This window comes from Perca flavescens, chromosome 15 (genome assembly GCF_004354835.1).
Source record: "Perca flavescens isolate YP-PL-M2 chromosome 15, PFLA_1.0, whole genome shotgun sequence".
Lineage (NCBI taxonomy): Eukaryota > Metazoa > Chordata > Actinopteri > Perciformes > Percidae > Perca > Perca flavescens.
Genome location: NC_041345.1, coordinates 29,689,051 through 29,701,738, shown reverse-complemented (window position 1 = coordinate 29,701,738; position 12,688 = coordinate 29,689,051). Strand labels below are relative to the sequence as shown.

Genomic DNA, 12,688 nt, shown 5'->3' with positions numbered 1-12,688 from the left:
AACACCTAATAAAAAAAAACTATTTAAAAGAAACATAAAATGTCTCCAAATCCCATATAATAATAATAATAATAACGGAAATGAAAACGTGTTGCAGATGCTTCAAAAAATTTAAAGTAAATCAATAACTATCTCTATTTCCCCACTAAGGTTTCGAATTAAGAATCCAACTTGCAGCAGACAGTCTGATATTATTTGTTCGGCACGAAGTTCGCCCCTGCTGGCCCATTACTTAAGACAGCAGCACACACACAGTCCATCGCCCCGGTTCTTCCAAATGATTCCCATCCATCTGCATTCACAGGAGTTGTGTTTCAAAGCCACAAATCTCTGACCAGTTTGATTTCTCGCCCAGTGGAGCTTCACAGGAAAGATGAGGCTTCCTGCATCTATTTCTTCTGTAATTGTAAAACCACAAGTGGACTCCGCCGATCACAACACCCGTCAGGGTTTGTTTCATATGTTCTATTTTACTTTGCTTTAAAAAAAAAAAAAAAAAAAACGAAATCCGATAATATTTCTCCCTTTGGGCCAATAAAGCTCCAGCAGCCTCCTTCTCCTGCTCTTCCTCTCCGTTCTCACGTCAGTTGTTTTGCACACTTCCTATTTTCAAACATTGAAACAAACAGCACGAGAGGAGCAGGATGTGCTGCACGCACCGGGGGTCTCGAGCTCACGGGTGAAAAAAATAAAAAATATAAAATACAAAAAAAAAGGAGGAGGGGGTGGGTGGGTGATGAGGGATGCGGGAGCGGATGCGTGCGGGATAGAAGAAGCCGCCGCCGACTGTCGTAAAAAGAGCAAAGAGGAAGACAGAAAAGGAGAGGTGAGGAGAGAAAGAGGATTCAACGCGGTGCGGCGCAATAAAAGAATATGACGGCAATAAAAGTTTATAGCGTATAAATTTCTGAAGGTTACGAACTAAACGGCTGTAAAGCAAACACGCCGAAAGAAAGAGAAGGGGGGGGGGGAGACACACAGAGAGTGGAAATATTAGAGGAAAAGTTTCAAATCCCCCAGCATGATAATTTATTTGGTGGTTAGAGTGGGAATGATAGGCGCCGAAGACAGAAGACGAGAGCAAATATTAGTGTTATGCTTCTCCTTGAGATATGAGAATTGAGAGAGGCAGTGGGGAAAGGCCCGGCCATGCAGGGGAAATTCATGTTTGGGATTCTCCTCGTTTGGTGTTGAGCTAGAGTAGTGTAGCAGCGTGGAATGGGGACGAGTCTCCTCTCTCTTCTTTCTTTTCAGCTTTGGGAGTTTTATGGTTTTGCAGCCGTTTGGCCTTACTGGGGTATGTTTTGCAGCATGAATGTGTATGTGTGTGTGTGTGTGTGTGTGTGTGTGTGTGTGTGTGTGTGTGTGTGTTGAGGGGCCTTACAGGCTGAAAGGATGCATCTGAGAGAGACAAAGACAAAGGAGATTGGACAGGAGACACGCTCACACGCACGCACACACACACACACACACACACACACACACACACACACACACACACACACACACACACACACACACACACACACACAGACACACGCACACACAGACACACACGCACACAAAAACAACAACACCAAAAACATAGCTAGCAGACCCCGACGTACAGGGTGTGTTGTGGCCGGCTCCATGCTTCTTTTCCGGGCTAGGTGCACGGCGGGGCCCGGGCTGAGGCAGAGAAATGTCTGCGTGAGGTTGGACCATGTGTGGAAACACGGAGGAACCTTCGAGAGGGGTTTTGCCTCCAGAACTGCTGTCTGAAGGTTTAAAAGGGGATTACATGTGTTGTCATTATAGGCTACTATTTTTATTTTTATTTTTTTAAATCTCGCGCTATGTCCTTTATCTGTGCTTACACCGTTATAGGGGTTCATATTTCCACAGGGGTGAAACTGAGGATCTGGGCTACAGTCTCTTCAGATTGGTAACAACCGCTTTTACAGTCTGTTTACAGCCTGTAATTTAGCAATCTGCGCGCACACACACACACACACACACACACACACACACACACACACACACACACACACACACACACACAGGTCCCTCAAACATAAAAGCAACGATCATCTGCGGTAATAAAACGGGTTTGTCTGGGTTGAACTGGACGCTTCTATATGCGCTTTTTGTTTTCTTTAGTTGTTTTACAGTTTATAGTAGCAGCGATGATGTCTAAAACGAAATATATATTAGAAATAATAATAGAATCAAAGATACAATCAATACAAAACTGTAAATATAATCTTAAACACGTTTATTGTTAGGTGTGTAATTTCATCATTTTTAGTCTTATTTTGTTTAATTTTGTTGCATTAATTAGTATTCTGTATTTTATATACAAACAGGCCTGTATAGAAACCGCAAAAAATGTAACTAATTAGTTATTTAAATGTATAGCCTTATATAACAGTCCAACATATATAGGCTATATGTAAGCCAGTATATACACCAGTAATACGCGCACATATCCCCTGTGTTAAAATGCTACAATTGTCAATAACATATAGGCAGTTTAACACATTTAGTCAAAAAATAGTGCAACGTGCGTTTATACAGTATAGATACAGAGTTGTAGCTTCATACAGACTTAGCAGTGTCAGCTTAATGTATTTATCTACAATTACAAGGAAAAGCGCTATGAGATAATATAAGAAAGAAAGTATTAGCCTATAGAAGGTAGGTGATTCAATATTTACGCTTATTAAAGTATAAAGTAAGCTATACAGCTCAGACCTGACTGCCTAACAATCGGAATAAAATAAAGCCTATAGTTCACACAATATTGCGTCAGTGCTATATTGACCCACGCTGTGAGTCAGTGTTTTTCAGTTATAACAACTCATTAATTGTATCTGCAAGACAATATTTGGTTTGGATTAGTTTCCTTTACATTTCCATGTGACAGGTCTGTCTTCATCTAGCAAATCCCAAATCAGCCCTCACATCTGGCCTCCAATTACAACTGTTATATTTTAAATCAGATTATATAGGCTTTATGTGCAGACTTAATAGAACTATAAAGATGCATTAAAGACCGACGTTCTCCCTGTGGCCTTACTGCAACCCGCCGCTTGATGGCACTCTTGCTCCACCGATAAAACAGGCCTCGCCTGATGCTTTGCTTGCGTTCATGGAAGACTCACACATGCATGGGCCCTTTAAGGGGGTGAAACTTGTCGTATTTCTTTCCTTAGTGTATTTAAAGAGGCTATTTTTAAGGAGAAGTGAGGTGATTAGGCCACTTTTTGACTTTGCTTTAGAACATTCTGACATCCGAAGCAGTTTCAGGTCATGTTCACATCGTACAGGGATGAAGAGGAAGGGTTGGGGCCTTGGAAAATAGGCGTGCAGGATACGTATGGGCTGCCAGGAAACGGTTATTTTCCTACTGAAAAATTTACACCAAGGACGTTCGCACCTTATCCACTTTCTGGCTCTGCTCATGTAGAAGGTGGTTGTGGGGGTGCCAGAAACATGTTTCCTCAAAATATGAGGGATGTCTTAGGATGAATAACTTGCAGCGCATATAAGAAGTCACGTAGGTGTTTATGTGCACTGCTGTGGTGGCCAAATCCATTCTTTCCAGATGTTTTAGTCAGTGAAGATTTGACGCAGAGGACGTGACGCAAAAGACGCGAGGGGTGAAATCTAGTTTTGATGTTTCTTCCTCCGAATGCATTGCGGTGAGTGTGGAGCCAGTTATTTAAAGCGTCCCTGATGTTCATTTAGGCCGCTTGTTGTTTTGCCCAAGTGTGTGTATTCTGCTGGAATGACCCAAAGACATTGCTTCCACGGTCTGGCTTTGACAGCGGGGATGTGTGGGAAGTTCTCCAGGCGCGTGGAAACGACATTCACATCACACCATGCACACAACAGCTCTCATAAGCAAACACTTTATTGGAAGTGTAAAACACGGCGCAATGAAGTTTCAACAAGATCATATTCTGGGCAATAAATAGGAAAAATACTGCGGCAATTACTCCTCGGAAAGTCGGGCGTACAATCAGCTGATTTACCACAACCCAGTCTGTAATTCAGGCGGATGCTGGCAACATTTGGGCCTCTTGTGTCAGCGCGGTATAATCTAAATAAATAAAATTCGGGAAATGACTTTTTTATTTGTCTGATGTGAGCCGCAATGGACGCGATAACATCCATGTTGGAGAAATAAACTGATAGCTCCAAAACAAAATAATCAAAAGGAGAAATTCTAATTTAGGTCTCACACAGGCTGCTGTAGCTGCAGAAACCTCCATCACCGAGTCCTCATATCTGATTAATCAGCATTTTTCAGGCCTGTAGAGGGCACAGATTTTTGGAAAATAATTCTTGATCTAAGTAGTTAAATAACTCCACAGTTGAGTCTGTTGGGCTAATCGCTGCACTTTAGGCCATCTTACTTTTTTACAAGGCAAAGCCTAACCTTCCCACAACTCATCCCTCGTTAGAAAAGCCCTCCTTCTACCTCAGCTTACACTCCAACAAGAAGGACCACAGCCTTGTGGAAAACATGACGAAAATGACAATTAAATACCGGGCTGGGACGAGGCGTTTACGGCCCCCGGTCGCGCAAAGTGCGCGTCGTAAAAAAACTCCTTTTTTGTTTCTCTGCTGCAAGGACGTAAATAAGCAAACACTGCCCCTCCGCTTTATGGAGCTTTATAGTTTGTAAACGCGTTTACAGCCACTTTCTCCTAGCCTATTACCCTCCCCAGCCCTCCTTACATGTTTATGGAGATCATATTTATAAAAGTATACGATGATCAGAAAGCATGCGTGCCGGAGCTCGTCTATTTTCTGACCAGCAGCAGTCGGATTGGAATGGAGGACAAGAAAGGCTCTGACAACTGGTTTTAAAACCTCAATTACATTTATAGGCTGGTACTTGTTAAAACCAATACCAATTAGAAAGCAATACCCGTCTCATCTCTCTCTCTCCTCTCTCTCTCTCTCTCTCTCTCTCCTCAGCCTGTGGTGACCTCTCTCGCAGGCTCCCTGACATTTTCGGGCCTCATTCGCTTCGCTCCCTCCTTTAAGGATTCAAGGAGAGATATGAGAAAAGGCAATTAATGAGAGGAGAAAGATGCTCTCAACGATGCAATGCAATACTGTTACCCCCAACCAGCATCACCGCCCAACCTCTATCTCAGCTTTAAGTAAAAAAAATCCATCTCCGCTTCTCTTGGTTGGCTGGCTGGACTAGTTGGTGTGTGTGTGTGTGTGTGTGCACTTGATCAGATGCAAAGCGGCAGAATTCTCATTACCCCCCTCCACACATACACACACACACACAGACTCTGATACCCCCGCCCTCCTCTCTTCTCTTATCCTCTTTTTCTTCAATCTCTCACTCCCTTTGCATTATCACAGGCGCACGGAACTCCTCGAGCCGACGCCGGGAGAATATCATCTAGTCTTACATGCGCGTGCACGTACAAGAGCAAAAACAAGAAGAAAAAAAGTGTAATAGACCCTATATGGGTTTTGTGTGTGCGCGCGCACACGCTCGTGGACGTTTGCCTGTGTGCGTGGAAAAGCCAATGGGATGAAGAGCTGATAATAGATGCAAATTATCCCTGAAACCGACACACACATACACACACAAGGGCCAGGAGGAGAGAAAGAGTGCGCGCTTGAGAGAGCCGGAGAGAGAGAGAGAGAGAGAGAGAGAGAGAGAGAGAGAGAGAGAGAGAGAGAGAGAAGAGAGAGAGGGAGAGAGAGAGAGAGAGAAAATATGAAACAACTCATTTGCAGAGGAGTAAATCACGGAATACCCGTTTGAGAGCGCGACAGGGCTCCTGCTTACAGCGCTAACACCGGAATTGTGATGCGCACGAGCCCTTCCTCCTCCTCTACTTCTCCCTCTTCTTCTCCTTCACCTTCTTTTTCTTCTTCTTCGCTGGAGAGTTTATGGAATCGGTGTGATTGTTGTTATTGTCGTTGCGGTGGTTGTGGCTGTTTGTGCTCTGGCTGGCTGCCGTTACCGTTACTCACACCGCTCGTCTGTTGTGGCCGTGAAGTGAAACGCCACAACAACGGTCACCGACACCGGCGGCAGACCTGCCTCACTCTCTGTCTCTCCCTCCCCTTCGCCTCTGTGTGTGTGTCGGTGTTTCTCTGCCTCAAACCGCACGACAGAAGCCGAAAAAAAAGAAAAAACAATTGAAAGCCGCGGCTCGCTTCCTTCAGTCCCGCTCTGACTCTCCTGAGCCGTACACACACTGAAACAACAATAAACACCAACACAAAAGATGAGTTCATATTTCGTCAACTCGCTCTTCTCCAAATATAAAAGCGGGGACTCGTTACGTCCGAACTACTACGAGTGCGGTTTCGCGCAGGACCTGGCCGGCAGCCGGCCCACCGTGGTGTACGGCCCGGGCTCCGGCGCCACCTTCCAGCACGCTCCGCAGATCCAGGACTTCTACCACCACAGCGCTTCCACGCTGCCCAGCAACCCGTACCAGCAGAGCCCCTGCGCGGTCACATGCCACGGCGAGCCGGGCAACTTCTACGGATACGACGCCCTGCAGCGGCAGACGCTTTTCGGGGCCCAGGACGCGGATCTGGTCCAGTACAGCGACTGCAAACTGGGAAGCGCGCCGGGGCTCGGCAGCGAGGACGCAGAGGGAACCGAGCAGAGCCCCTCACCGACGCAGCTGTTCCCCTGGATGAGGCCGCAAGGTGAGGAAATGGATAGACTGGCTGCAATGATTATTATTATTATTCAATTTTTTTTTATAGCTTACGTTGTTTAACGCATATCGTGCCGAATCCTCTTTCCCTGAAGGTGAGTGACCATGTTAGGAGCAAAGCTGCTGCTCCCCCAGGAAGGGAAGGCAGAGAATGTAGACACACAGTAGGAAACAGTGGAAGAAAGTTGGGAAAGTGGTTTTAAAAGAAACAATTTGAGCAGGGTAATTAGAGCTTCCTGCGTTCAAAGCACGTTTATGGTTTTATTGGCAGCACCAAAACTTGTGAATGACTTTAGGGTTTAATTACCCCGGCCATATACTGAGAGAAAGGACGGGAGGAGCCGGGATAGAGAGAGGGAAAGAAAGCAGTCAAAATAGGCGAGAGATTGTTGGGAGGGAGGGGGGTTGTTCCTGAAAAAAACCCTCCAAAAACCGAGAAACCCCTGCTTACAGCAGATGGGAAAGAGTTGGTGGATATAGTTGTTTCCATCCGCACAGACCCGTTTTAGACATGGAGCTCTGACCCGGGTTAAACTTTTACTGCCTTTTTTTGTTGTTGCTTTTACGACTTGCCTGTGGTCTTCGGGATTATCTGACTACACGGTGGCCAGTTCCCACAGGGTTAAAGCAGGGAGGAGTGCATGTGTGTAGGCTATGCGTGGATATAGAGGATAAAGAGGAAATAGAGGACTCTTTCTCTGATGTAGCACCTTCGCAGCGTGTGTGATCTCGAAACACGCTGGCTTGTCTGATCCGCTGACCCAAATATCAAATCATCCCATGTTGTCCGTGTGGTTCAAATTTCAGCTGGCTTGCTTTTGTGTCCTGTGTGTGTGTGTGTGTGTGTGTGTGTGTGTGTGTGTGTGTGTGTGTGTGTGTGTGTGTGTGTGTGTGTGTTTGTGGCTTTGTGTGTTTGTGTCTCGCACAGTCTGTGAATATGGATCAGGCCCGATTGCTCCAACACGATCAGATTATAAATCTTACTGGAATGTGATTTCTAAATAACATATTTGCATTACAGGGAAGCCAAGATAATAATTGATGGCTTAAACCAACACCACAATAAGACTGATTATGCAAGGAGGCAATTCTGTGTTAGAGAGGCATAGACTTAAAGGAAGAGAAAGAGAGATAAAGAGAGAGAGAGGGAGAGAGAGAGAGAAAGATCAGTGAATGGATTGACATGTATAGTAGCCTATTTTGTTTGAGCCCATATTTCTTGCTGTGTGTGTGTGTGTGTTTGTCAGTGTGTTTGTGTGAAAGAGAGAGAGAGAGAGAGAGAGAGAGAGAGAGAGAGAGAGAGAGAGAGAGAGAGAGAGTTTATTGCTTATGTTCTCGGTTGTATTTTTTAAAGTGGGACAGCAGACGGGTTATAGCCTGTGCAGGACTTTTGTGGCTTCATGATTATGATCATAAAATAGAAAATAATAAATAAAAAAAAAACACAGGTCTGTATTCAGCTCGAGCTGCATTCTCCTGATCCATATAAGACTTAAACCTGCTGTAACAGTAGTAATAATAATAGCTAATTCACATTTACTCTTCAGTGCCTCCCAGCAGTGTGTGTGCGTGTGTATGTGTGCGTGTGTGTGTGTGTGTGTGTGTGTGTGTGTGCGCGCGCGCTTGCGTTGCTCCATGTGTATTGTAGTGTATGCATTGGAAGCTTCCTGTTTGTGCGGCCTGTAAATTGTCATAATTTACACCTTTGAAGCCTCTTATATTTTTCCAGCACTTGCCCGCCCCTGCTCCGCTGTGTGCGTAACGACTTGTCAAATCATTCCCAGTTTCAAATCCTACTGGCCACACTCATGCGCGGGGCAACAACAAAAACGACATCTGAAGAGGTTTAGTCCTTCTTTACCAACGATGACAGTGATTAGTCCCAAGATTAATAGTTTCCAAACAGTATACTTGTGCATAACAGCGTGTCGGTCCGGGTGCAGGCAGCTCCGATCATCCTGGGGCCGAAAAGTCAAAACAGGAAACCAGGCGTTTTAAGCCGCTGAAGTCCGAGAATGCTGTATTCGCACGCAGTTAGAGCCCGTGCACGGCTTGATGGGATATTATCGTTGCTCAGCGTGAAGATTTATTAGTTATAATAGTAGAAAAAAGACGGACGGTCTTGTGTGGGTGAAACGGGAGGACAGAGCGCAGCGGTTATCCTCCCCGTTTACCTCGGAAATCCCCCTTTAACGAGGGGGAACATTTCATAATTTGTACTATAAAGAGGGATATCGCCTCCTCCACCTTTTATGTTATAACCAGCACCAGAGGAGGCTCCTACTCATTGAATATGTCTTGAAATGCTCTTGAGCCCCCAAGCTGGAGGTTTAATATCCGAGTTTGATTTTCAACTCGTGGATATGAGCAGTTTTACGACTGTTACCGCTGAGGTTAGAAATGTTGATGAATCATAGTCTCTTTACTTTCTCTTTGAAAATAAAAATAGAATTAAGTCTGATTAGGCCGAAGAATGCACGTTGTGTCCTTTGCCTCGGCTCTCATTGGCATCTGTTGTCGAGTGGAAACCTCGTTTCTGCTTCCTCCAAAATGTCAGCTGCAGACTGCCATGCATTTCTTTACGGCTTATCTAATTGGCTTTGTAAAGGTTTCATAGGTCTTAAAAATGTTTCACTATCCCAAGACATTTTCCCAGACCGCCCAAGACCATGTAATCCTCCAGCTGACTCAAAAAACAGAAACATGCCAAAGAAATGATACAAACGATACAGATTTGGAGGATTTATTCCTCCAAAAGCTGTTTGATCCATCTCAGTTGTGTATGGACTGTGGGTGGTGGATTTGTGCAGTGCACTGACGCAGCCAGGGTTGGGGGTTAAATTCTCGATGCATGTTGCACCGTCAAAAACCCCTCCGGATCAAAGCGTCCGTGCTGTCATTTTATCCAGGAAAGTGTTTCACATTTCCCTTAATTCATGGCTGGTGACAGCAGCGAATGTGGCGCCTACTTCCCTTTGGTCCCTATAGCACGAGATCACGGCGCCAGCCCTGTGACAGATAACACATACAAGACATTTACATCACTACAAGTTCATCCATTTCCATAAAGAGTCCCTTGTCTGCTTCTCGTGGCTGTTTTACCATAAAAAGCAGCTCCGTGCCCATAGACGGACACTATGTTGAAATCCAATGAGAGCATGAGAGTCGCAGTACTTACAAGCAGGAAGCATCCTGCTGGACTTAACTTTGTGGTAGATAGCCTATATAATGGACATTGAAGATACTTTTCACCCCGTACCTGCAGGCTTTGTATAATGTGATCAGTAGATAGACTGATTATAGCAGTAAATATACTTCCTTGGAAGACATTACCCTCTCCCTTAATTTAACCTAGAAACGTTACTGCTCTGGAAGAAATATATACGCGCGCGCGCGTGTGTGTGTGTGTGTGTGTGGTGGGAGGTGTGTTCAGACCAGATAGTGACCAAGAAAATGTTACTTTCCAAAAACAGTTTTTTCTTTAATTTATCAGAAATATTTCAATTCTGGAGGTTGTGGTGCGTTCTGTTCTTCTCAGTAACATTAGTTATGAACAATAATGCTTAACTTGCCAGTTTTGCAGAATCTGAATCAGATCAGTCAATTAGAAGCAGCATTTTTTTTTTTTTTTTTTTTTTACTTCAAATCTTAATGATCATAGGCATTTTTATGATGCAGTAATCAAAGAGGAACACAAACAGTTGTATGGAAATATATACATATAATAAATGTCCTGTATGTGTAAGCTATCGGGAGTTTGCTGCTCACGTTTAATTGTGCCAGTTTTATTCGCCCTTTTGGTACTGACATAACATGCAGTTTATTTTGAATAATTTAAACGATAATTCAAGTTTCAGGTTATGCATATATCACGTGTAATAATAATTTATTCATAAATGTGTTTATATTTTTCAGTAGGCTTACCTAAGTTGGAAAATGGGGCAACTTTAAGCATTTATATGAATTAATTATCATATATTAATCATTATAGTATCGTCCAGTTGGCTGGAATACGCCTGTAGGAAATATTTAATAAGCTTGCAAGGACATCATGTCTGTCCTCTTTTGGGTTCATGAAATGCAGATGATACTATTTCACAGGTTATGAATTAAAACAAAGTCATACACCTTTTAGTCCAATGATTGTCCAACGTGTGTGCAGTAAACACAACATCTGACCTTGCGCGTGTATTATGTATTTATGAGTTGTAGCCCAGACTGTCTGGGTACTGGCTTCTCTGCCGCAGCTCAAATACACGAAAAGAGAAACCAAAAACAGCAGAGTGAATGATAACCTGCTGGTTCGGAAATACTATGACTACACCTTCACTTTGCATTGTTAGCACCATTTCTAATTAAAAGTCTTGTTCGTCATTAGAGGCACGTTCTTTCTTCTCTGTCTCTGATCATTTTTCCCTTTGAAAAGTGTTCATGATGTATTTATAGCATCAAATATTCAGGTGTATCATCACTTGTCATCACTTCTGTAAGTGCTCAGTAGATTATATTTATGTAACTGTTGCAGAATTTGTGTTTTTGTTCTTGGACTCATGTGTAAAGAGTAGCAGGCTAGCAAGATAAGTGTGTGTGTGTGTGTGTGTGTGTGTGTGTGTGTGTGTGTGTGTGTGTGTGTGTGTGTGTGTGTGTGTGTGTGTGTGTGTGTGTGTGTGTGTGTGTGTAGACAGAGAGAGCATCCTTTCTATAGGACCCCTGTACATTAACGTCATTTTAGGATCACTCTAACAACATATATATATATATATATATATATATATATATATATATATATATATATATATATATATATATATATATATATATATATATATATGTTGTTTTTTTTTTCCACATCTATCACGTCGCATTCTAACATTAAGGACATCACCAATTTGACATGAAAATATCTCTTATATTATGAACTCAATGTGAATTTCAATTCAATAGCAAAAGTAATTTCTGAATCCAACAAAACCTAACCAACAAGTTCTACATTTTCAAGTTGTCTGACTTTGAAACCTGGCGCCAGCAATCAGTTAATTCACAACGTGTTGATTGTCGTCAATCGATTGATGAAGTCTGACGATTGATTTGGTATCAATGAATTGTTCATTATTTTTCAAAAGACACGCCAAACAATATTTTCTTTCGCATTTGATCTTTTTTTAGGCTATATCATTGTTACTCTGGGTTTGGGACTCTCGACTGGACCAAAACATTGTTGTATGAAGATGTCCCGTTGGGTTTTTGGGACTTGTTAGGGACATTTTTCTTTTAAAATAATCAATCAATAGATTGACAATGGCGCCCTCACTACATAGGCTACATAAGCAAAAGTTGTGATTTTTGTTTATTTTTTTTGTCTTGTTATTTGACATGTCAATGTTTAGATAAAAATCCGAACATGAATAGTCCATAGCCTTTTGAATCACCAACCTACCAGGCCTATATGTTAGTTTGGTTTTCATGTAAGGGGCCATGACAGTGTAGTTTTGACACTGATAATGTCCCCCCTCCACCCCCTCCCCATTCTCCCTTCCCCCCCTCCCCTCACCCCACCTTCGCACCAGTAGCTGCGGGCAGGAGGCGGGGCCGCCAGACCTACAGCCGCTACCAGACCCTGGAGCTGGAGAAGGAGTTCCTGTTCAACCCCTACCTGACCCGGAAGCGCCGCATCGAGGTGTCGCACGCGCTGGCGCTGACGGAGCGGCAGGTGAAGATCTGGTTCCAGAACCGGAGGATGAAGTGGAAGAAGGAGAACAACAAGGACAAGTTCCCGAGCAGCAAGAGCGAACAGGAGGCGGTGGAGAGGGAGAGGAGGGAGAAGGAGCTGCGGGACGGCAGCGGAAGCGGAGAAGGGGAAGGTGGTGAAGGAGGAGCAGGAGGAGGCTCGGCGGTGGCGGTGGCGGTGGCGGGCACGGCGGGGTCACAAGCCTCCGGTAACGAGGATTGCTGCGAGAAAACCCACAAGCAAATGTAGGGAGGTGGGCGGTGAA

General features: G+C 43.9%; 1 protein-coding gene across 1 annotated transcript; it reads left to right on the top strand.

Moving 5' to 3' along the window:
* The first annotated feature begins 5,700 nt into the window (after positions 1–5,700).
* hoxb8a (homeobox B8a) lies at positions 5,701–12,688 on the top strand. Its single transcript, XM_028598643.1, has 2 exons — positions 5,701–6,684; positions 12,266–12,688. Exons 1-2 carry the CDS (start codon positions 6,252–6,254, stop codon positions 12,670–12,672), a joined length of 840 nt encoding a protein of 279 aa, XP_028454444.1. The 5' UTR covers positions 5,701–6,251; the 3' UTR covers positions 12,673–12,688.